We start from the raw sequence: 22,326 nt of genomic DNA on the forward strand, positions 1-22,326 counted from the left end.
CATCAGAGACAAACTCGCAACATCTCTTCTGTGAGATTGAGGTTGCAAGGAAGAGAAAAGGACATCTCCTACGAAGTCTATTTTGAACTCTATCAAGGCAGGACAAGTCCTTTCTAGCAGCTCCTGCCCAGATGTGGCAACAATATTCCATCCTTGGATGTACCTGGCTCTTATATAGATAGAGCATCAGCAGTGAGATATTTACCGGATCGATAGAAAGATCCCGCCATTTTTCCAGCAGCCTTGGCAACAGATTTGATGTACGTGTTCCATTTAAGATCAGGAGTAAAGGTCAAGCCCAGAAGCTTGTTAAAACATGAGGCCTCCTGAAGACGAGAGCCATTCATTTCAATTGATGCCAGATGTGGATCAGAATGTTGATGATGTAAAGAGAGAAGCTTGGTTTTAGATGCATTAAAAGTAACCAGCCACTCCTTTCCCCATTGTACTACGTGCTCAAGATCAGAGGAGAGAGAATTGGAGAGAACTTGGTCGTTTACTGTCTTAGATGTGCTACCATAAATGGTAGTGTCGTCAGCATAAATGTCTACAAATGATGTAAGGATGTGATTTCGAAGATCATTAATGTAGATCAGGAAAAGAGTTGGGCCCAGGATGGACCCCTGAGGGACACCGGCATTAATACTGTGATCTTCTGATTTTTGCCCCTCAGCTACTACTCTTATGAACCTATCAGAAAGAAATGATTTAATAATTGAGAAGACATTTCCAGCTATACCATAGCTAGAGATCTTATGAAGTAAACCTTTATGCCATACCCTATCAAAGGCCTTAGATATGTCAAGAGCAATTGCCCTAGAAAGGTGGCCTCCGTCGAGAGATTTACTAATCCTATGAGATATAACTGTAAGCACATCTGCTGTAGATCTAGCAGAACGGAAACCATATTGAGTGTCACTAAGAAGGTTATTTTTGTTCTAGACTGACGGAGGCCAACAACCATACATATACATATATATATATATATAATATAAAGCTGAACGTCTGTGTCGAATTTTATTTACAACTTTGAGCTAAGTTAAAAAAATGATGGGATTTTATATATATATATATATATATATATATAAAACTGAATGTGTGTGTGTGTGTGTCTGGTCATGAATAGGCTCCTATATGGCTGACTATTTTAAAAAACTGATTACATATAATGATAGATGTATCGAGACACAAGAATGGGTATATTTGATCTGGCAGAACGGTGGTTCATTAAAATTGTGGGGTCTGCGTTCGCGCATGGCCCCCAAAGTATGGAAATAAAAAATGAAAAAAAAAAAAAAAAAAAAAAACGTTTACAAGGAGTTTTGATATAGATGTACATAAGAATACTTTGATAAGTATGTTTCAACTTAAATAGGGATGGTATAATAAAATTGTGGGGTCTGTGTTCGCGCCTGTACTCCAAGGAAATATGGCACAAACTTTAACAAAGACTTTTCATATCTATTTGCGTAAGTATACTTTGATAATTATGTTTCAGTTTGAAGAAATATGGTATAATAAAATTATTGGATGTTCGTTCGCGCCTGACCTCCATAGAATGTAAATATGTCACAAAGTTTAACAAGGTTTTTTATAACGGGTGAGGGTCCACAATAACACCATAACTTTAATCTTAATTCATGTTAGCTTTTATTTATTTTTTTTAGTTGAATCATATGTTGAATAAATTCATCTCATAAATTCACGTTCTTATTAAAGTGAAAGCAAAAAAGTCGGAACTTTAGATAATTCTCGACACAAATTTGGCATAACTTTTTTCCTTCTCCACTTGCATGTGGCACTCTTTCGAAAATAGAGAATAAAAAATAAGAACGTTACTTGTTATCGTGTCAAAAGAAGGAAAAAATCCTGCTCATGTGATTACGTGTCTTTAAAAACATTTACATAACCTTTTTATTTTTATTTATATATCTGTTTAAGTTTTTTTTGTCAGTGTACTAAGGAATTCAGTTGATTACAACCCTTTCTGCGTGTTCTTTACATTACAATAGTACAACCCTGAATCCGACAGCACAATACTACACCGTTCAATACTGTAAAACTGAAACGAAGGGTGCCATTTTTTTTATTCATATCGATTCTTTGCTTTAAAAAACTAAAATAATTATGTGTTTACTTTTTTAATATCCCATTTTGCTGTTTCGGATTATTTTACTAAAGTAAGTAAAGCTTCATTATTTTTCAAAACTGTTTTTGTTTCTTTGTTTTTCAATATTTCATCGATATTATTTAGTAAAAGTGTTTAGCAGAAAAGCCAATAAACGACTACCTGAAAAAAATATACAAGACATAAATGTTACCATAGTCAATAAAAATTCAGTTCATGTTTTTTTTTGTTTTGAAATAGTTTTTAATGCTCTTTACTTGAAATAATTTCAGCGAACTGAAATTAAAACAAAATTTGAGGCGATAACTAAGTAGTTATCGCCTCAAATTGTTTTAATTTAAGTAAATGAATTTTTATATAAACTACACATGCCATAATCGAATATTCCACAAGCACAAAATAACGGAAAACATTAAAATATGTTAATAAATATTCCTTACATCGACGGAACTCTCTTAAACTGTTAACACAGAATGCTCAGGTGCCCCTCCTTCAAGGGCTCTCCATTTCAAAGTCGCTGCAATTTTTTTTTTTTTTTTTTTTTTTTTTAAACCGGTTCGTGAATTAAAAAAAAAAATTTTACAAACTACTTAAAAATACAAACCAATGAACTTTTCTACCATAAAAGTAACTTTTATTAACTATGGTAACATTTATTTCTTGTATATTTATATTATTATATATATAACATTTTCTCTTTGTAAGGAAACATCATTTTGTTAGTCATTCTTGGCTACGAATGGAAACAAAGTTGATATAAAAAAATATATTTTCGCGAAAATTAGCTTTACTTTCATCATATTTTGCTTAACATAAAATTTTGAGTATCAAAACCTATCTCTTTACAACCACCTCATTTTCATAATCTATCATACTTTCATCAATCACAGTCCATTTTCTGTAGGCTGTTTTTGAACCAAGTCAACGACGGGTACTTCTGCTAGTATAAAAAAAAGAAAAAGAAAAAAGAAAGCTTCTTGTATAGTTTAATCAAGACATTAAAAAAATGAGAATATCGGAAAATTTGAGAGATTTGCTAATCCTAGGAGATATAACTGTTAGCACATCTGCAGAACGGAAACCATATTGCATGTTACCAAGATTATTTTTGCCCAGGTGGTTGACTACTATTTAATACAGATTCCAGCAACTTACTCATGATGCACAGGAGACTCATTGGTCTGTACTGAGAGGGAGATGACCGATCACTTGAATTCTTAAATACAGGGCATACTGTTGAGGTTTTACAGGGTGTTGGGAAGCAGTTTTTAAGACAACGCTTAAACAGCTTTGCAAGCATGTGAGATAGTTCTGGTTGAAGCTTTTACAACACTAATAGGAATGCAATTACTAGAATCAAGGTTTTTGATTAGCTTGGCAACATCACGCACAGGTATGTCACATAGCATATTTTTGATGCAGGAGAAAATCCCAAAATATTGTATTTCCTTTTGAACTGATAGCATAATAAAAATTGTAAATTTTTTTATCCCTTTGTTATCTTAACTCATTCTATAAAGCTGGTTGAGTGTATATGTAAATATATTTATACAAGTGAATGTTAAACGTAAAAATTATATACATGAAAAGTATTTATAAAATGCTTATTCAATAAGTGTGGGAAGCTGGTATATGGATCTGCAGAATAGATTTCCACAAAGTATCAAGGAGTCAAAGTTGAAGATATCAAAGGAGTCTGAGTTGGCATCCTAGAAGTCAGAGACTTACCATCCGACTTTGCAACCCTGCTTTTTTTTTTTGACTTACACAGGAATCACCACTTATTAAGGCCCAGAGGCCATTCAAGGATAAGAGTTAATGGGTATACATTAGTCAATGTGATTATGGCGTAGTAAACAATAGTAGTGGGAATTTTGTAAATTGGATTACTTAGGGGGACAGTTCATCAAGAATTTGTTTATGCTGGACTTGAAGACAATCAGGTTGTAGTCAGCTGGAAAACACGCAATCGGAAGAGAATTCCACAGGTGTGCAGTTCTAAGAAATAAGCTGTTTTCAAGGAATCTGCATTTAGGTTTAGGCACAGATAAAGAGTGTGGGAAATTATTGATAGCGGTTTTGGCTAGATGAGTGTTTTTCGTGAAAGTTTGGTGAAGGGGGGAAACCATAGATTGAAGCTCAGCTGAACACTTGCCATGAAAATAATGATAAAGACATGCTTGCAACGTCTCTTCTGTGGGAAAGAGGTTGCAGGAAAGAGAAAAGGGCATGCCCCACTAAGCTACAAAGTATTTTGAACACTATCAAGGCAGGATAAGTTGCTTCTAGCAGCTCCTACCCAAATGTGGCAACAATACTCCATCATTGGCCATACCTGTCTTTTATATAGGTAGACAATCGCATCAGGAGTGAGATATTTACTGGAGCGGTAGGAGGATCACACCATTTTTCCAGCGACCTTGGCAATGGATTTGATATACGTGTTCTATTTCAGGTCGGGAATAAAGGTCAAGCCCAGAAGCTTGTCAAAACATGGAGCCTCCAAGACAAAAGCCATTCATTTCAACCGATGCCAGATTGGCATCAGAGCATAGATGGTGTAGAGATAGAAGCTTGGTTTTAGATGCATTAAAAGTAACCAGCCACCTCTTTCCCCATTGTACCACATGCTTGTCTAAATAATGCCTTTCTGCTGGACCTAAATCACGAGCCTTCACCCAAAATTAATTCAAAGGACATAATTTTAGATAAATCAAAAATTTACAGAAAAGGTCTAGAATAAAACTATCCAGCAATGTGCAGCATGTCCATCAAAACGAGAATCTGTTGAAATGGATTGTAGATTTGATGAGGACACTTTACAATACAAAGCTGTAGATGAAATTGGTGGGGAAAACATAGTGAAAAACAAATGAGCAGAACGCCATTTAACTGTGAGAGAAACAGGAACAGAGCAAATATCTTATCCATAGAATGATACCCAACCTGGAGGGCAACTGATGTTCTTTTAGCTGAAGCTGTTGCTACAGTTTTAACGAATATAACTAGATACTATTAAAACAATTTTGGTGGATAATACCAGTACATACACTGGTTGTGAAGCAGGACTTATTACAGCGCTTGGGGACAAAAAAAAATAAATAAATAAAAAATAAAAATACAACTATTGATTGTTCACTTTAACAAAATAAAGTGCCATTTAGAGAAATTTTTAAGTTAATTGATGAAACAGGAAGCCCAACAACATTTACTGGTCCTTTGGATCAATTCGCAATACCAGACACCATAATGTTCAGCTCTAGACAAGTGCAAACTACTACTTATTTGACACTCAGTCTTTAAATCCGTAATAAGTACATTTCTCCTACGTTCAAAATAAAACTTATATAACTGGATTTACAATAAAATCCACTTTAAAATGGTATTTGATATTTCTGTTGCGATTGGTATATTCAAAGATATCGCTATTTAAATCCGACTATTAACGACAAAACCTATCAGCATAGCATGGCCGCTGGCAGTAGATCACTTTTGCAAATAAGCAGTCGGGGTGTGTTCAAATACTCAAAGCAGAAGTTGTACCCATCAACGTTTCTAGTTATTTTAGCTAATCAGGGGGAAAAAAATTGTCTATGGAATTCAAACAAAACATGTATGTTCTCAAAGTTGACACTTTGTAGTACAAAGATAAGTAAAGATACAAACTGTGTTCAAACTATTTAATAGCGAATATATTAATTTCTTTATTCATGCATGAATCAATGGAAGTAGTGACAACCGCATATGAGAATTTTTGTGTGCCAAGATGCACAAAAAAAAAAAAAAAAAAAAAAAAATCGAGACGTTCATCAACTAACTTACGAACATAAAGTATTCATTTTATTTTTGTTATTTAGAAAACAGATTAATTATGGAAAAGAAAAGAATATTTAAAAAATAAATAAATTCTTGAAAAAAGAATGACCATGCTTTTAAAGGAGTTAAACACAAACCACTTTTCCAGTTAAGTAAAAGAATAACTTACTGGGTTTGTTTTACAATCCACAGAGGTATTAAAAAGTAGAAAAAAAAAAAAATATAACAAATAAATGTTACCAAAGGCAAGTTATTCTACTTACCTTGATAAATTTTTGGTGTTTATTCTGTTAAAAAAATAAAAAAATAAGTTGTGTTAAGCGTTACATGAGAACAAGAAAAGAAATGACCGAGGTCTCTTGAAATCTCTACCGATTTAAAATTGTCAAAGTAACTTGAAGCCGTTAAAAATGAAATTGAATTATCCTAATTAGTTTAATGAACTTGAAAACAATTGTAATCCGTTTTAAATTTCCTTTCATTTGATATGCTACAAGTTACATTGTTAATTTCTTTGAATCATGTCGTGGTGGCCATCTTGGATTTTTCAGTGTAATGATGATAAATGATAAAGTCCATCAGAATAACATTTTGCATGATGATAAAGTCTTACCTCCCATTTTTTTTTTTTTTGATTTGATATACTACAAGCCATACTTCGTTAATAGTTTCTTTAAATCATATCATGATGGTATCTTTGATTTCCCAGTCATCATCTTGGATTTTTCATGATATATAATGGCAAATGATAATGTCCATCAGAATAATACTTCCTATGATGATAACGCCTACTTACCATTTTTCTTAGCTGTTTTTATGATTTTTCTACTTAAAGCTGTTAAAATGAATCTGAAATATGCTAATTAGTCCGTAATTAGCCAAGATGGTCGTAAATAATGCCAGCTGAACCTTCAGGGTATTATGTTTAAAATTTCAAAGATGGATTAGTCTGTAAATTGTGCAAATTTCCTACCATTTTCAGTCACAAGCTTATATACATTTTAATAAGACCAACTCAAGGCAAAATGCCCACACATTTTGATACTTTGAATGGCCATAACTAATTCTAATGGGCCAATTTCAAGAAACTAAAAGATTATTTCTTTGTTTTTTATGCTCTTTTCAATAATGCTTGATTTGAGTTTATTCAGTATAAAGAAAAAAAAATGGTGTGGTATTGCTACAATAATTATCAAGATTTGCCTTAAATAGAACTAAAAATTAGTCACCCTCTAAATAATTATCCGACAGCAGAAGGAACAAATTTAAGTGAAGACCAGAGGCTACTTTTAGACTATGATGCTGGCATTTCCTGAAAAGTTACCAAAATATGCCACTTGGAAAACTGAGCCCTTAAATCAAGCAAGATGGTTAACATTAGTCACAAAGTTAATGTGGCTATAGACCAGGTATCTATCCTCAAACACTGATAAATTTGACCAGAATGTTTAATTTATCATCCAAGTGTATGCAGAAGATATGTTATGACCCCTTAACATTTGTTTTAGGCTCAAATCAAGTTATTAAGTTAGATCCATATCCAATGAAACTATATCTAAAATTTCAAGTGTTTAGACCCAAAATTGTCCAAGGTCAAATCGTTGAACTTTGACCCCTTAACAGCCAAATTTCTGGCCAAAAACCGATCACATCGATTTTCCCAAATCTCAGTACCCTGTATATCAAATTTCGAGTCTGTAGACTAAAAATTGATGGAGTTATTGCATAGGGAAATGTACAGACACATTCACTTCTATAGCTATATAGATTACATTTTCACCCTAAACAAAGCATGTTGCCACTTTGATGTAGGGGCTACTATCAGGGACCTAAGTTGCAGGGTACTATGTAGGGAGTTTAACAGCAAGATGTTTGTTCACATTACACTTGAACTTCTGCATGTCAGTACAGTTGGGGAAGCAGGAAACCGGAAGAGAATTCCAAAGTCTTGCAGTTCTGGGGAAGAAGCTATTAGAGTAAAAGGCTTTCTTACATCTAGGGATCTCAACTGTGTAGGGGTGGGACTTTGCTGCTTGTCAGAGGTAGTTTTGTCGAGGGGGTACAAGGGCTTGTAGTTCGTCAAAGCATCCACCATTAAAATACTTGTAAAACAGGCAGAGGGATGCAACATTTCGTCTGTGGGACAGGGGCTGAAGTTTAGATGACAGTTCGGGACCTATGAAGTTGGCAACTCTTTTGGACCCTGTCCAGGAGCGAGAGACTAGTAGCAGATGAATCCGCCTAAATGTGACAGTAGTACTCCATACACGGGCGAATGGTGGCTTTGTAGAGGTACAAGTAAGTAACTTTCTAGCACGAGAGAGCCCCACTTTCTTTGCAGCAGCCTTGGCAAGGATCTCGATGTATCTATTCCAACTCTTTTGTTTCTTGTGAACGTTAAGTCAAGGAGCTTGAACGAAGTGCTCTCAGAGGTTGGTAAGGTTTCATGTAATTATTAAAAGAAACGAGCTTTGTCTTGGCAGCGTTGAACGTTACCATCCATTTTTTACCCCATTCCACTACAGACTGAAGATCTTCCTCTAGTGTTTCTGCCATTACCTTAGATATGTACTCATTAGTTTTCCCCACTAGCCTGCTATAAAGCGTGGGGTCGTCTACAAATATACTCATCTCAGAGACAATTTTTCAGGCAAGTCATTTATGAATATCAGAAATAACAAAGGTCCAACAATCGATCCCTGTGGCACACCTGCATTTACATCAAATTTTTGCGACATACACCCATCGAAGACAACCTGGATTCTTCTCATTTAAGAAGGATCTAATGCTAAGCATTCGTCCATAGGATTTTATTTTCATCAGAAGACCATCGTGCCATACCCTGTCAAAAGCCTTAGATAGCTTCCCTCCCCTGCTTTATCCAGTGCTTGGTATAAACGTTCAGAAATTATAGTTAAAATATCTGCAGTAGAACAGGCTTGCCTAAATCCATATTGGTGGTCTGACAGAAATTTAGCACCTGTAAGGTGTTGAACTAGAGCTGGATTAAGGACTCAAATATTTTGGCGGAAAAAGGGAGGAGGCTAATTGGGCGATAATTTAATGGGTCTGTTCTTTCGTCAGAGTTTTTGTAAACTGGTACCATAGAAGCAGTTTTCCAGCAGCCAGGGAAGCAAGATTTGTTAAGGCATTTGTTAAAGAGTTTAGAGAGAACAGGAGCGACCTCAGCGGAGTATTTTTTTTTTTAATAGCACAGCCGGAATGAGGTCAGGTCCACATGCTTTTGAGGTGTCTAGGTTTTTTTATATGTACTTGGGAGGGCGTGATCTTTAGATCATCTAGCGTGCTTTCTGTCCGCAGAGGAAAATCAGGGAGGGAATGGCTTGCTGGGTCCAAGGTAGAGTTTGAGGCAAACTGACGAACAAGCATGTTAGCTTTCTCAGTTGCTGTGCAAACAACCTCATGATTGTTTTATAGTAGGGGTATTGTCGATTGCCCATTATTTACTACACTATTGTAGATTTTCCAGAAATCACAAGTTCCTAATTTTTGCGCTTCCTGGTGGTTTCAGTATATTCACTTTTAGCTGTTGCTACTTCTTTCTTACAATTATTTCTAGCTTCTATATACTTTTGTCTGTTTGTACAGGACTTATGGGTCTTACTAAAGAACTTTTATGTAGGAACATCTGCACCTCTGCTCCTGGCTAATAGGCAAAGAAGGAGTATGGAAGTCGGGCGATAAGCAGAGCCTATCTACTCTTTAAGCAGTTTAGGTTTGCAAACCGGTGATTTGATCAAGTCACCAACTTTAGGGAGGTTATCGTCCAGGACTGAGGAGCCCCCCCCCCTCCTCAGTTTTGTGTCAAGACGTATGAGGTCAGTGGCACAGGTTACAAATCAGAGTTTTCCTTCACCTAGATGGATGATCTAATCAGATCTACAGGGTCAACACCACCAAGAGTCCCCCCCCCGCACCTGGTTTCAAGGCCAGGTATTTCTATGACCCGCATGGATAGTTAGGATTAATAGAGTTAGTATCAAAGAATTAGTATCTGTTTTGAAGTTACACTCCTCAGAATAGGGATTAGATTGGAAGATGTGGTTACGTTTTGAAAGGAGTTATCAGTATGGGTTGTAGATTTGAATTTAATTACTAGGAACAAAAAGATAAAATATGGTTTTTGGATTTTTGTGACTAATTGGAAAATTATAGTATAAGGGTTGTATTGATTTGCTTCCCCACTGAGCAAATTAGGCATAAGGCCGTTTTTTAATGTGGAGAGAGAGGGAGGGAAAAGGGAACCAGCTCCCGATGGGTGGGAAATGGGAGCTGGATAGTGACAATTGGTATGAAGGGTTGCCCCTACATTGACCAAGGTCTGATATGTGGGGTTACCCCCACATATGGTCTTTGCTTGCAGTATCTGCCGGAACAGATACTACACTTTTGAGATATTAAATTTTTTATTCACAGGAAAAAAATACAATTAGGAAAATGAACAAAAAACTTAGGCACAAGGCCAACTCAAAAAGAAGGGGGGATGGTGAGGTTGGTTGATCCATCTCATCTCTTTTGTAAATTTTAAATGATTTTTCTCTCGGCCAGCCTCTTTTATCATGGTCACCCCTTTAAATTTGTATTTATATGTGTGTGGTGGGAGGGGGGGGGCCTACTTAAGCCCAATTTTAAAACATTTTTTATTTATACCAAAAAAAAAATACAAAGATAACAATCTTAATAAAATTTCATTTGTGTTGAGGAACTTGGGGGGGGGGGGGGGAAACAAAAAAAAAACCCGGTTAGTAAGGCCCTCCCAACCCTATCTGAAATGCTAGACCATTCGTTTCACTCTGGTTTGTAAAGGGACCAGGGTTTCGCAAGCAGCCTCTAAATGGAGGGGAGAGGGGTTGTGTCCTAAATAAGGGAGAAAAGAAAAAATTGGCGGTGAGGGCGGGGTGTTAGTGTTTGATTTAATTTCCTCCAAGCTGGGTTGAATTTCGAGAGGAAGGGCGGACAAAAAGAAAAAATTGTTTTTTGGGGGATATTGGAGGCTTTCTAATAAGGGAAACAAGATTTATTCGGCTGGTTGAGAGGCTGAAGGAAGTAGAATCGGAAAGGGGCGGTGGTCCGACAGAAACCCTAGAACTGAGCGCTTTACACCTAGGCAGGAAACACATATTCAAATTTGGCCCCTCTTCGTACACACAGACTTGCTAACTGTATCCATCTTCTTTCAAAAGCCACGCGATGCAGCCTTCTTCTGTCGCATCTGATCTTTACCTGTAGTTGGTGTTTAAAGAAAGCGATCAGATCCTGATCAGAAAAAGGCAGCACCCCCCGGCCATCTTGCAGTCTCGACGTCCAAATCACCATTCTCGCCACGGCCAGGATTGCGACGTAGACCATTTGTCTCTCCCGGTCCCACGGCAGTCTCACGTTGTCCACTACGTTTGATACAGTAATCGGGCGAGGATGCTCTGGATCGATGCGAGCCGTCACATCGCCAACATACGACCAGTACTGGCGGAGTTCGCGGCAATTGAAAAATGCGTGATCAGTTGTTTCTGCGGCCGTCGTCCCACAACGGGGAGAGGCAGGCGACTCCAAAAAACCAGAACTGCATTGTATATTGTTGAGGGGAAGCGCATTTCAGGCCAATCGCCAGGTCAGAGCGAACTCTGAATTGTCCAGAGGACTCGAACCTGGCTCCACGCGGAGCGGATCTCACTCTGCTGCAAACCCAAACGCGCACATAGCGAATCGGCGGCGGCCCCCTCACTAGATCCCTGTGGAGTTCCTTACGGGTAGCAGTAACAAGGTCGCTGGACCCTGGTAGTCGTTTTAGCGCGGCTCGGCACTCTTTCAGGAAGGCTGAATCTCCCCGCGGCCTGCGATGACTCTCAATAGCAGGGTCGAGAATGAGGTTGGGAAAGGCGGCAGTGATCGTGGGGTGCCACGGTTGATCGTCTTGAAGGTAGTGGCTAAGGAAGGCCAGCCTTTCGGCGTCTCGATGACACCTTAAGTCCGGCATTCCCAAACCTCCCTCACACGTATGTTCAATACAGACCTGTCTGCTTACCCAGTGTCTTCCTCTGTCCCAAAGGAGCGAGGACAAGAGCTGTTAAGTGTTGTGCAGGCAGAGGAAGTACGGCCAGTTGGTAAAGGATAAGAGGGAAGATGTATGTAGCGCATGCCTCAGCTCTACCCTTTAAGGGAAGTTTCCTAGGAAGCCACGTATTGACCGCAGCTGCCATCTTTGACCATACCTCTGACCAATTCTTATCAAGCTGGAGACCCGGTCCGAACCACATGCCGAGGATCCAAACCGGGCCATCCGTCCAGCTGAAGGGAGGCGGGAGGTTTGCGTTGCCACTCCAGGCGCCCAACCGACTAGCTGCGGTTTATCTTGACCCCCGTGATTCTTTCGTACTGTGTAAGCACCTTTGACACGATCTCAATGTCTCTGAAGCCCGACACAAAGACCGTGACATCATCGGCGAACGCGGATACCTTGGCAGCTGAGCCGCCAGGCAGAGCCATTCCGCGCAGGGCCGAATTTGCCTCCCCACGTCTCAGCTTGCGGAGCTGAGGCTCCAAGGCCAGGACGTAAAGCAGGGGCGACAGCGGACAACCCTGACGAACCGATCGAGAGATAAAGGGTTTAGAGCGCTTTCCGTTGACTTGCATGACAGCCGTGGGCTGTCGTTACATCACGGAGATCCACTTGCAGAAGTCGGGTTTAAAACTGGCGGCCTCTAAGACAGATGCCAGAAAATGATGGTCGACCCTATCGAACGCTTTGGACTGATCTAAGTTGATTAGCGCGGCTTCCATGTCGTCATCTATTCCCCTCTATAGGATCGTTCGGATCAGGTGCAAGTTGTTCTGAATCGATCTTCCCTTCACAGCGTAGTTCTGTTCCGGTTCAACCAACTCTTCGATAACAACCTGCAGCCGATTCGACAGGACCTTGGCCAAAATCTTCAACTCTGTTAAGCAGAGTTATGGGCCTGTAGTCGTCTAACTCTTCCCCACCATGCCAATCACCTTTCCTCAGCAATGTGATCATTCCCTTGGTTACCTGCCCTGGGATGGATCCCTGAGCAAACCAATGGTTGAACACATCCGTCAGAAGAGGCAGAAACATGGGCGACAGCCTCAAATACAGTTTGTATGGCAGACCATCGAGTCCTGGTGATCTGTCACAGCTGACCTGGTTCAGCGCACTAAGACCTCCCGCTGTCACCTGGCCCTCGCAACCAGCCGCGTCAAGACGGGGAGAGTCGGCCAAATAGTCGCTAAACTCAAGGACCGGAAGATCAGGCTGCTGCATAAAACGCTTCTCGATATCCCTCGCAGATCTCCAGAGTCGATTCAAGGGTGCGTCCATCCGGATGTCTAACTTTTTCAAAGTATTTGTCAGAGCCACGCCTAGAAATCTCACGACGCGTAACAGCGTCAGAGTTGACTGCTTCATCGCCTATCTTTCTAAGCCTAGCTCTGACTACTTGACCTTCGTAGCGCTCGCTAGTCTCGTGCAGAAGATCCTGCCTAACCCTATCACCCTAACTGACTGACCTAACCAAGTGAATGTGGGGCAAGATAGGAAATCTATTTCGCCTCTCCTAACTAGTATCCTGTCCAAATAGGTATTTGGATAGGAAAGAACGCTATTGGTCCACATCCACATCTCCCGCCCTGGATGCTCGACCTGAAACCTGTCGACCAGATCGCATCTAGCCATGAGGTCAGCCAGGATGGGCTCATCTTTCCAACCCTCTAGCTTCGCCTCCTACTTTATCTAAATCTGGGTCTAAGATGGCGTTCCAATCCCCCATTAGCACTACCCGCTCCTGACAATCTACAAACGTGTTAAGCTGACTGAATGAAACCCTCTCGCGAGCGATGCTGGGCGCATGAACCGCAACTACCGGAAACACAGAATCTTTTATGGCAGCATCGACCACGACCAGCCTGCCCACCGTATCTATGAACAACATCACCGTCGAGTTTGCTTCACTAGCAAGGAGACCCCCCTTCCCCGCGGGCTGCCATATGCTGAGAAAACTTCAAAATCCTGGTTCAGCACCTGACAGTCCACAGAAGAAACGAAATGCGTCTCCTGGATCGCAGCAACATCCACTCTCAGGGATAAGAGGTCGTGCCGGAGGCGAGACGCCCGGCCAGGTGATCTCAAGCCCCTTGCATTCAAACTGGCTAAATTTAAAGACATGGTACCTACCTTTAAGGTGTGTTACACTTGACTCCAAAGTTGGTCGGCGTAAGGATGCCGACATTGTACGCAATGCCCAAGGAGGTCAGGTTTTTCAGGTCCTGGCCTTCTCACAATGCCGCCAACGTCTAAGGGAAAGGTCAATTTTAGGGCCCTGTAGAGAGACGGATGGACCCACACTGAGACCCTTCCCTTGCATTATTTTGACAGCTCATCAAGGGAAGAGTCGCTTTTTTTTTTTTTTTTTTTTTTTTTAAACAGTTCAATTTCCGGAGAGGCCCCTTCCGCTGCCTCCAGAAGTGACCACAAGTTGCTCTTGCAAGCCTCTGGAGTTCTAACGAAAGTTATTAGGAGCGGCGCATCCGGGAAATTTGAGGGGATGTTAACTTCTTTCCCCTCTATCTGGCCCGAAGGCCAGAAACAACAGAAAAAAGGCAAGCCTATTTTCTATTTATTTAAAATTATAGTATAAGGGTTAGAGGGTGTTTCGAAATGCTGTTAGGTATTGGTTTTCATGCAAAGATAATCACCAGTACGTTAAGTGTGTCAGAAATTTCGTGAAAATAGTGAATAATTCCACCCCATCTTTCCAAGCTTATAACTCCTCGAAAAATGTAATTCAAGCCCTAATGTTTTTTTAAATTAAAGGAGCAAGGACCAAGGTTTCATTAAAATGGACCCCCCCCCAAAAAAAAAAAAAACCCGTGTTTTTTTTTTTTTTTTTAAAAGGTTTTAAACTTCGGACTTTACAGGTAAATTTCTAAAAAACTTTTTTTGTTGTTTTAAATTTGAATGTATTATTTATTGACCTTTTCTCTTCAATTTGTGACTTTGGTACATAAATTATTTTTTAATAGACACTTCAAAATGGGAGGCGTGAATTATTCGACCCCGTCTTTCCAAGCTTATAATTACTCGAAAAAAAAAAAAAATAAAAAAAATAAATAAATAAATAAAAAAGTAATTCAAGCCCTAATTTTTTTTTTTTCTTTTTCAATTAAAGGAGCAAGGACCAAGGTTCCATTTAAAAAAAAAAAAAAAAAAAAAAAAAAAAAAAACGTGGTTTAAAAAAAAAGGTTTTATACTTCAAACTTTACAGATAAAATTCTAAAAAACACTACGTTTTTTTTAAATTTGAATATATTATTTATTGACCTTTTCTCTTCAATTTGTGAGTAAATTAAATAAATACTCTTAGGTTATGTTTTCTGTAGTTATTTAAAAAAAAAAAATTTGCTTTTTTTATGAAAATGCATTTTAAATTATAATTTTTTAAAAAATTACTTTTTATAGGAACATTACGACAAAAGCCCCTAAGTAGAAAAGCAACTTGCCTTTGTTTTGACAACTTTCGAATCTATAGTAAAACAAACCCTGAATTTCAGTATATTAGATTTGAAATCTAGAAGATGCGTATATAAATGGAATTTGTTTCTTTGTACCACTGATCATTTCAGCGTCCTAAATTATCTGCAACAAAATAACATTCCCTTAGTAAATGTTATCTCCCTTAGATAAAGACTAAATTCCAAACAAGCGCCTTTTTATAGGCTGAAGCTATTTTAATAGCTATTCAAATTTAGCTTTTAATAACTCATTAGGTACGTGCAAAATAAATCGCCGATGTTCAAAACATATGAACATTTGGAACTTGTACAGTTTAGTCAAGACATTAAAAAATGAAAATATCCAAAAAAGATTATACTGTATATATCCGTTTTGGACTGAAGATCCCCAGAGGAAAATTTTTTTTTACTTAATTTGATTGAGCATTTTTTTTTTTCTTTTTTACAGCACACGTTTTTCATGAAGGTAGCCAACTTAACATGCCACAGGGAGGTGACAAGTCACCTTACTACGCGCGTCCGTATCATGTAAAAATAGGATAAACGATGGCGATGAGTTAGTACAAAATAGCGCGAGGATGCAAACGGTAAATTTGCGACGGGTTTGAATTGCAGATTCGTTGTCAGCGACCCCGAAAACCTCTAAAAAACCAAATTTTATTGGTCAGTGTTCTATTGCAGTTAAAGTAAACATTTACCGTTATCGAGATATAAAGTGTTATGCATTGTATTGGACGGCCATTTTTTTTTTTTTACGCACGTGCCATGTCAGTCATAAGAGTGCGCGTGCACGCGCGTAAAGATGGCCGCCAAAGAATACAATGCATTATACAACTTTTTATATCTCGATAACTAAATATTTCTGCAAGATTTTCATGCTATTTTCGTATTCAGCATAGCCGAAAACCTATATGTCGTCGTTGAAAAGAAAATTGTGGAGGTGGACATAATCTGAAAATTTACCTCGATAACTAAGATGTGCAAAATTTCAATGCGATGTTCGTATTCAGCAAAGTCGAAAACCTTTAAAGGGGTCATTTAAAAGACTAAAGCAATGTTATCCACAATGTGGACAAAAACCACGTGAGATGAGAAAATCTGGGTGTTCCTTGTCACAACTGAGCTAATTAAAACGTTAAAATATAAAGGATAAAAAATTTTTAAAAACATTAGTAAAAGATAATACAAAGCCCCCGGCTAAAAAAAAATAAAAAATAAAGGTACTTTAGTGTGATGTCTAAAATAGTAATAAATGTAAAAATAACAGATCAAATGATATTGCCACGAACAAGTCATTTAAAATATTCGAGTTATATCCCTTGTGTATGAACTCTCCGTCTACTTAAGAAAAATACGATCTTTAGATATTTTTTAGTAAAAAAAAAAAAAAAAGTTTTGGTATTGTTTAATCGATCTGTCAACTATTTTAAGCACAAATAAAATATCAAAAGCAGTAAAATTGTACTTACGAGGGCTGTTCACCATGTATAGGTACAAATTTAAAAAAAAGTAAAAAAAAAGTTATGCTTGGCTGATCAGATTAGCATAGTAAATTCGGGTATAGTGACTACACAAAATGAAACTCGGGTCCCTAAAAAAGGAGAAAAAAGTTTTGTAAATCGATTTAAAATTTATTTCATATTTATAAACGTTCTCTAAATCGTATATCAAACGCAAAATTTTACAAAAGTGATTTTTGAAGTGTGTAAAAACTGCCGTTTTGTTCTTGTTTCAGCGACTCGAATTTCACTTTGTGTGGTTGTGACAACCACTGGTTGTCGGTTACTGTAAATTAGTTACCGGAGCAACGTGGGCAGCCATATAAGCATCTTTAACGATTAAAGCAAAAATAAAATTAACATTCAGAAAGAAAAGATTGCAGATTAAAGATTTTGTCTAAAAAAAAAAAAAAAAAAAAAAAAAAAAAGACAAACAACAGGATTTATTTATTGTTTATTTATCTGAATGAAGAAAAGATGAAATTCATCACCAGTACAAATTTGTGAAATGCCGGTCCCACCAATAAAGGTCCAAGATTGAAATTTGAACCCCTTTTTCTTATAAAGTACCAACTTGTAGAAGGGGTTAGGGTTTAAAATAATAGCAATGGAATTGAAAAAATGGGACATAAGGAGGGGGCAATTTGAAAACAACATAAGGAGCGGGATGGTTTAAGGGGGGGGTTGCTTGGACGAGATGGTAACTTTTCAACTTTTTAAATTTATGGTTTTAATTATTTAAGCTATTATTAGTAACAAATTCAAACAAACTGCACCTTATTAATCTCAACAAAAAGTATAACCAACATCAAAACCCACCCAAAAAACCAAAGTCTAACTTAAGAAAAAATATAACTTCATATTTTTAATCCTAAACAAAATTTAGATTTTTAAGTCTGAATATTTTTAGTGTAGGTCTTGTTTGGTTATTTTTTTTTTAATCTTTTTTAAGTTGTTTTGCATTTTTTTTTAAAGATTTTTTTTTTAAAAATATCTTTTGCGGGTTGCCAACTAGTGTTTTTGCCAAGGCCACCAGCAAGTTTCAGATTCAAGTTTTTTTTTTTTAAATGTTCATTTTTTTCCATTTTTAAAAACATTTTACAGATTTTTATTTTGTTAAGTTTTCATTTTACTATTTTTTTCTGCTTTTTTTTTTTAAATATTTAAATCATTCGTTTTGTTTTCTCATTTTTCCTGAGAATAAGATCATTTAGATATTTTTTTTCTTAAAAACATTTTTAAGAGGAAAAGAGGGAAGAAAAAAATATTCTCTGAAAATAACCATTCTTTATTTGTCTTTCAAACATCAAAACAAAAACATTTGTTTTTGTGGAGGGACTTGTTTTTCTACTACACAATCTACAAGTGAGCTTGAAATATATATATATATATATATATATATTTCATAGAATGGTTACCGAGTGTAAATTACAGAGAAGAGGTCATCAAATGAAATCAGACTAGTTATTTTGATATATATATATATATATATATATATATATATATATATACTAAAGTTTTAAATTTCAGTTTTTGCTTGAATTTACCTATTCAGGTTTACGTTAAAAATTAAAAATGGAAAAACGGAAAAAACCCACTGTGGCCATCTTTAATAAATGTTGCACGGGCAAACATTGTAAAAATTAGATAGGATTTTAGCTTACATATATATTAAAGGGTAGGAAACGATTAAAAATGGTTCACCTACAAATTTAAGGGATAAAAAGAAAAGACAAAGAAATAAAATAGAACACATGCGTGTGTGCAATACAAACACGTGGGGATAAGAATTAAAAAAGAAAAAGAAAAACTTGACAGAAACTAATGCAAAAAATGTTGATTTCAGTCCGGTGACCAGAATTTTATTATCTTAGATTTTTGTTTTACTATTTTTTTCATTTTGTTTTTCAGTTTTTAAAAAGAGGGCAAATAAGCTTTAGTGCATTATCTTCACATCTTCTCCAACGTCACCTTTGTTTTTATATTATTTTATTTTTTTTTTTTAATCTTTTCTATTTTCCAATTTTTTTTTCATTTTTAAATTTCTGATTTTTTTGGTTGTTGCAGCAGCAGGAGGAGATTTTTTTCTTTACCATATTTTTTTTTTTTATTTCCTAAAGATTTTTGTAGTTGGGGTTTCAGAACGGCCAGATATGGCAGTTCAGTTCACACCTCACGTGGTGTTCATCGGATATACTATCATAGTAGTTGTAGTAACAAAACAAAAAAAATTTGCAGAACAAGATTGATAAACACATGTCCGTCTGTCCGTCCACGTATGATAGAGAAAAAAAAAAATGGACTGACCACTCAAGGAGGGCAGAGGACAAACTAACCCAACCGAAGAGGCACCTTACACAAGACTTTACTCAGTGTTGAGATTGAAATTGCGTGTGTGCAAGGCTTATAAAAAGTGAGATGGAGAGAGGGAACACGTGTGAAGAAATGCAGCAAAAGTTTTAAGACAGACAAATTAAAATAAAGAGTTTAAGAGACATGCTTACACGGAAATATTGAGGGTTCTGGTGATGAGGGAATAGAAAAAAAAAGTGAATATTCTTGTTTTGTTTCGTGTAGCCCTTTGACTACTCAACTTCTTCATTCTTTCTTGACATTATTCACACCAGTGGGATTAGCAGCTTCCTTAGCTTGGTGGGCCTGGAGGACTGCTAGGGCCTCTTCCACTTTGGCCCTCAGTGACTCGTGAGACTCCAACATGTGCAACAGCTCCGAATTATCTATTTCTAACAACATTCCAGTGATTTTGCCAGCCATCTCTGGGTACATGCGCTGAATCAGAGGGAACAAGCGCTCGCCAAGCATCTGCTTTTGTTCCTGAGGAGGTGCAGCAGTCAGCATGCCCGAAGTTAGGGGCTCCTGTCCGTGCACAACTACGGCCTGTTGTTGGGCTTGCGCCTGGGCCTGGCTTGGGGGCAACATGGGCTGCATGCCAGCACTTGTAGCCGATGGGGCTGGTGGCCTCAACTGGTTGTATTTACTGTTGAAGCCAGGCCTCAAGTGATTCTGAGGAGGTAGGTTCGCCGGTGTAGGCCTGCCAGTGACTGTTTGCGGTGCGGCCACTCTCTGTCCGGTAGGTTGTCCAGTAATAGGTCGGGCATTAAGGTTGCTGCGGACTGCAGTTTGGGCACCCGTCGGACGGGGTGTCCTTATCTGTTGTGTAGCGGCCATAGGCTGGTACGTAGCGGTCTGCTGGCCCGTGGTTGGTCTCACGGTTGGCCAACGTGGACCTGGTCCGGTCCTTAACTGCTGTACTTGAGATGGGTAATATCTTTGAGTTTGCGGGATGGTAGGAACAAAGTAGCCGGCGGTAGTATTATTAGGTTGGAATAATTGTCCCATCTGGCTGCTAACTTGGGTCCTCATACTAGCGATTCTTTGGATGTACTGGGAGGCCAATTGAGCTTTCCGCTCTTCCTTTTGTTGGGCCAATGCAACATAGAGGGGTTTGTAAACTAAGATGCGGCCGTTCATCTCGGTGACGGCCTTCGTCGCTTCCTCGGGTGAGGAAAAGCAAACGAACCCGAAGCCTTTTGATCGCCCATTTTCCGTCATAACTCTTGCACTGGTGATCGTGCCGAACTGAGAAAATTCTTTGCGTAGACGCTCGTCATCAATAGCATCATCTAGGTTTTTCACGTAGAGATTAACACCTTGATAGCGGTTGATACGCTCTAGCTTTAACTTTTCAAATTTCTCTTTTAGTTCAGCCTGTCGTTCAGCTTTTTTCTGGGCACGGCCTGCATATATCTGGCGGCCACCGATCTCCATGCCATTTATATCCGATACAGCACTTTCAGCAGATTCAGCTTCTTCAAAGCTCACAAATCCGAATCCTTTCGACTTGCCTTTATCATCGGTGATAACTTTAGCACTGGCTATTTTGCCAAATTTCTCAAACATCTGTCGCAGTGTTTCATCATCCAGTTCGTCGCTAAAATTCTTAACATAAACGTTAGTGAATTTCTTGTACTTATCTCCAAGCTGTTGCATCCGTTCTCGGCGTGGTATAAATTTGCCGACATAGACTTTTTTACCGTTAAGCAACATACCATTAACTTTTTCAATGGCGTTGCGAGCCGCCTCACCAGTCTCAAAGTGCACGAATCCGTATCCTTTCGAGCCATTTTCATCAGAGACGATTTTACAGGATAGGATGTTGCCGAAGGCGGAAAAAGTGTCGTAGAGTGCTTTGTTGTCAATACTTTTATCCAAGTTTTTAATGAACACGTTGCCGACTCCGGATTTGCGAAGGGATGGATCTCGCTGCGACCACATGATACGTATGGGTCGGCCTTTTATAGCATCAAAATTCATAGTATCCAGGGCTCTTTCAGCATCTGCAGGTTGTTGAAAATTGACGTAGGCATAACCGAGTGAACGGCGAGCGATCATATCCCGACACACACGAATGGAGGTGACCGGGCCGGCCGTGGAAAATTTTTCGAAGAGTAGTGCTTCTGTGACGTCAGGATGTAAGTCGCCTACATAAAGTGAAGCCATCGGGTAATTGGGGGCTGTTGGATTCATTTTGTGAAAGTTTTTGTGTAGATGAAGTTCTTATAAGTTTTGTTTAGTTAATATTTTTTTTGTTCTCCTCTGCTGGCAATATGAAAGCCTCCTTGGTTGGAAAAGACGTCCTGCTTTCCAAGTAATGTCTGCAATGGTGGAAAACCAAGAGGCGGAAGGACCGGGTGTAAAAGTTGATCTGACCCGTCTGTAAAATAGTCCCCCGTTTTATGCGGTCAGACTTCCTCAAACAGCTCCTTTTATACACGCCCGTTGCTTGACCACGTGTTTACATTGCATTGAAATATATTTGAAATAAAAACAATAAATGATAAAATGCTTGAAATACTCTAAAAATAAATATTATGGAAAAAAACGTTTAATAAACGGGTTATTTTCGTATCCTTCAATTAAATTAATAACTTTATGATGAAAACAAAACTTCCACGCTTATATTTATATTAGTATCGTACAATTATATATATATACTTTTAAATCAAGCTCAATTTTGGCCGCAAGTTGCGTAAAAATATTTTTAACAATAAATTAATACTCAGTGTTTACACTTTCAACGCGGAACTTTATATCAAGGGGAAAATAATGTTTTGGACGCCGCAGTCACGTGATATAGTTTTGTCATAATAGCCTTGATGACAAATGTGTATTTCGTAAAATATTTATTGTATGATAATTTTTTACATTTAAAATATTTAAATGAAGTGTTTTCTTTGTCTGTACTTAAAAAAATCTGTTTTTTTAAAATGTTTTAATTGTTAATAACTATATAGAAATAGGTACTTTTCTCGAACGCGC

At 37.9% G+C, this 22,326-nt stretch overlaps 1 protein-coding gene and 1 long non-coding RNA gene across 2 annotated transcripts in view; both read right to left on the minus strand.

The window, feature by feature from the left end:
• Window positions 1-16,975, minus strand: part of LOC145303578 (uncharacterized) — a 47,840-nt gene extending 30,865 nt beyond the window's left edge. The window contains exons 1-2 of the long non-coding RNA XR_013873742.1: window positions 16,957-16,975; window positions 6,208-6,231 (exon numbers count right to left, since the gene is read on the minus strand). This is a non-coding gene — a long non-coding RNA (uncharacterized LOC145303578). The remainder of the gene's footprint in view (window positions 1-6,207; window positions 6,232-16,956) is intronic.
• Window positions 16,976-17,427: 452 nt separating this feature from the next.
• Window positions 17,428-22,051, minus strand: LOC145303577 (polyadenylate-binding protein 4-like). The gene has a single exon (XM_080145122.1). It carries the CDS (start codon window positions 21,532-21,534, stop codon window positions 19,585-19,587), a length of 1,950 nt encoding a protein of 649 aa, XP_080001248.1. The 5' UTR covers window positions 21,535-22,051; the 3' UTR covers window positions 17,428-19,584.
• Between the last annotated feature and the right edge of the window lie 275 nt (window positions 22,052-22,326).

Source organism: Euprymna scolopes, chromosome 19, assembly GCF_053919585.1.
Source record: "Euprymna scolopes isolate OS-2025 chromosome 19, ASM5391958v1, whole genome shotgun sequence".
Taxonomy (NCBI): Eukaryota; Metazoa; Mollusca; class Cephalopoda; order Sepiida; family Sepiolidae; genus Euprymna; species Euprymna scolopes.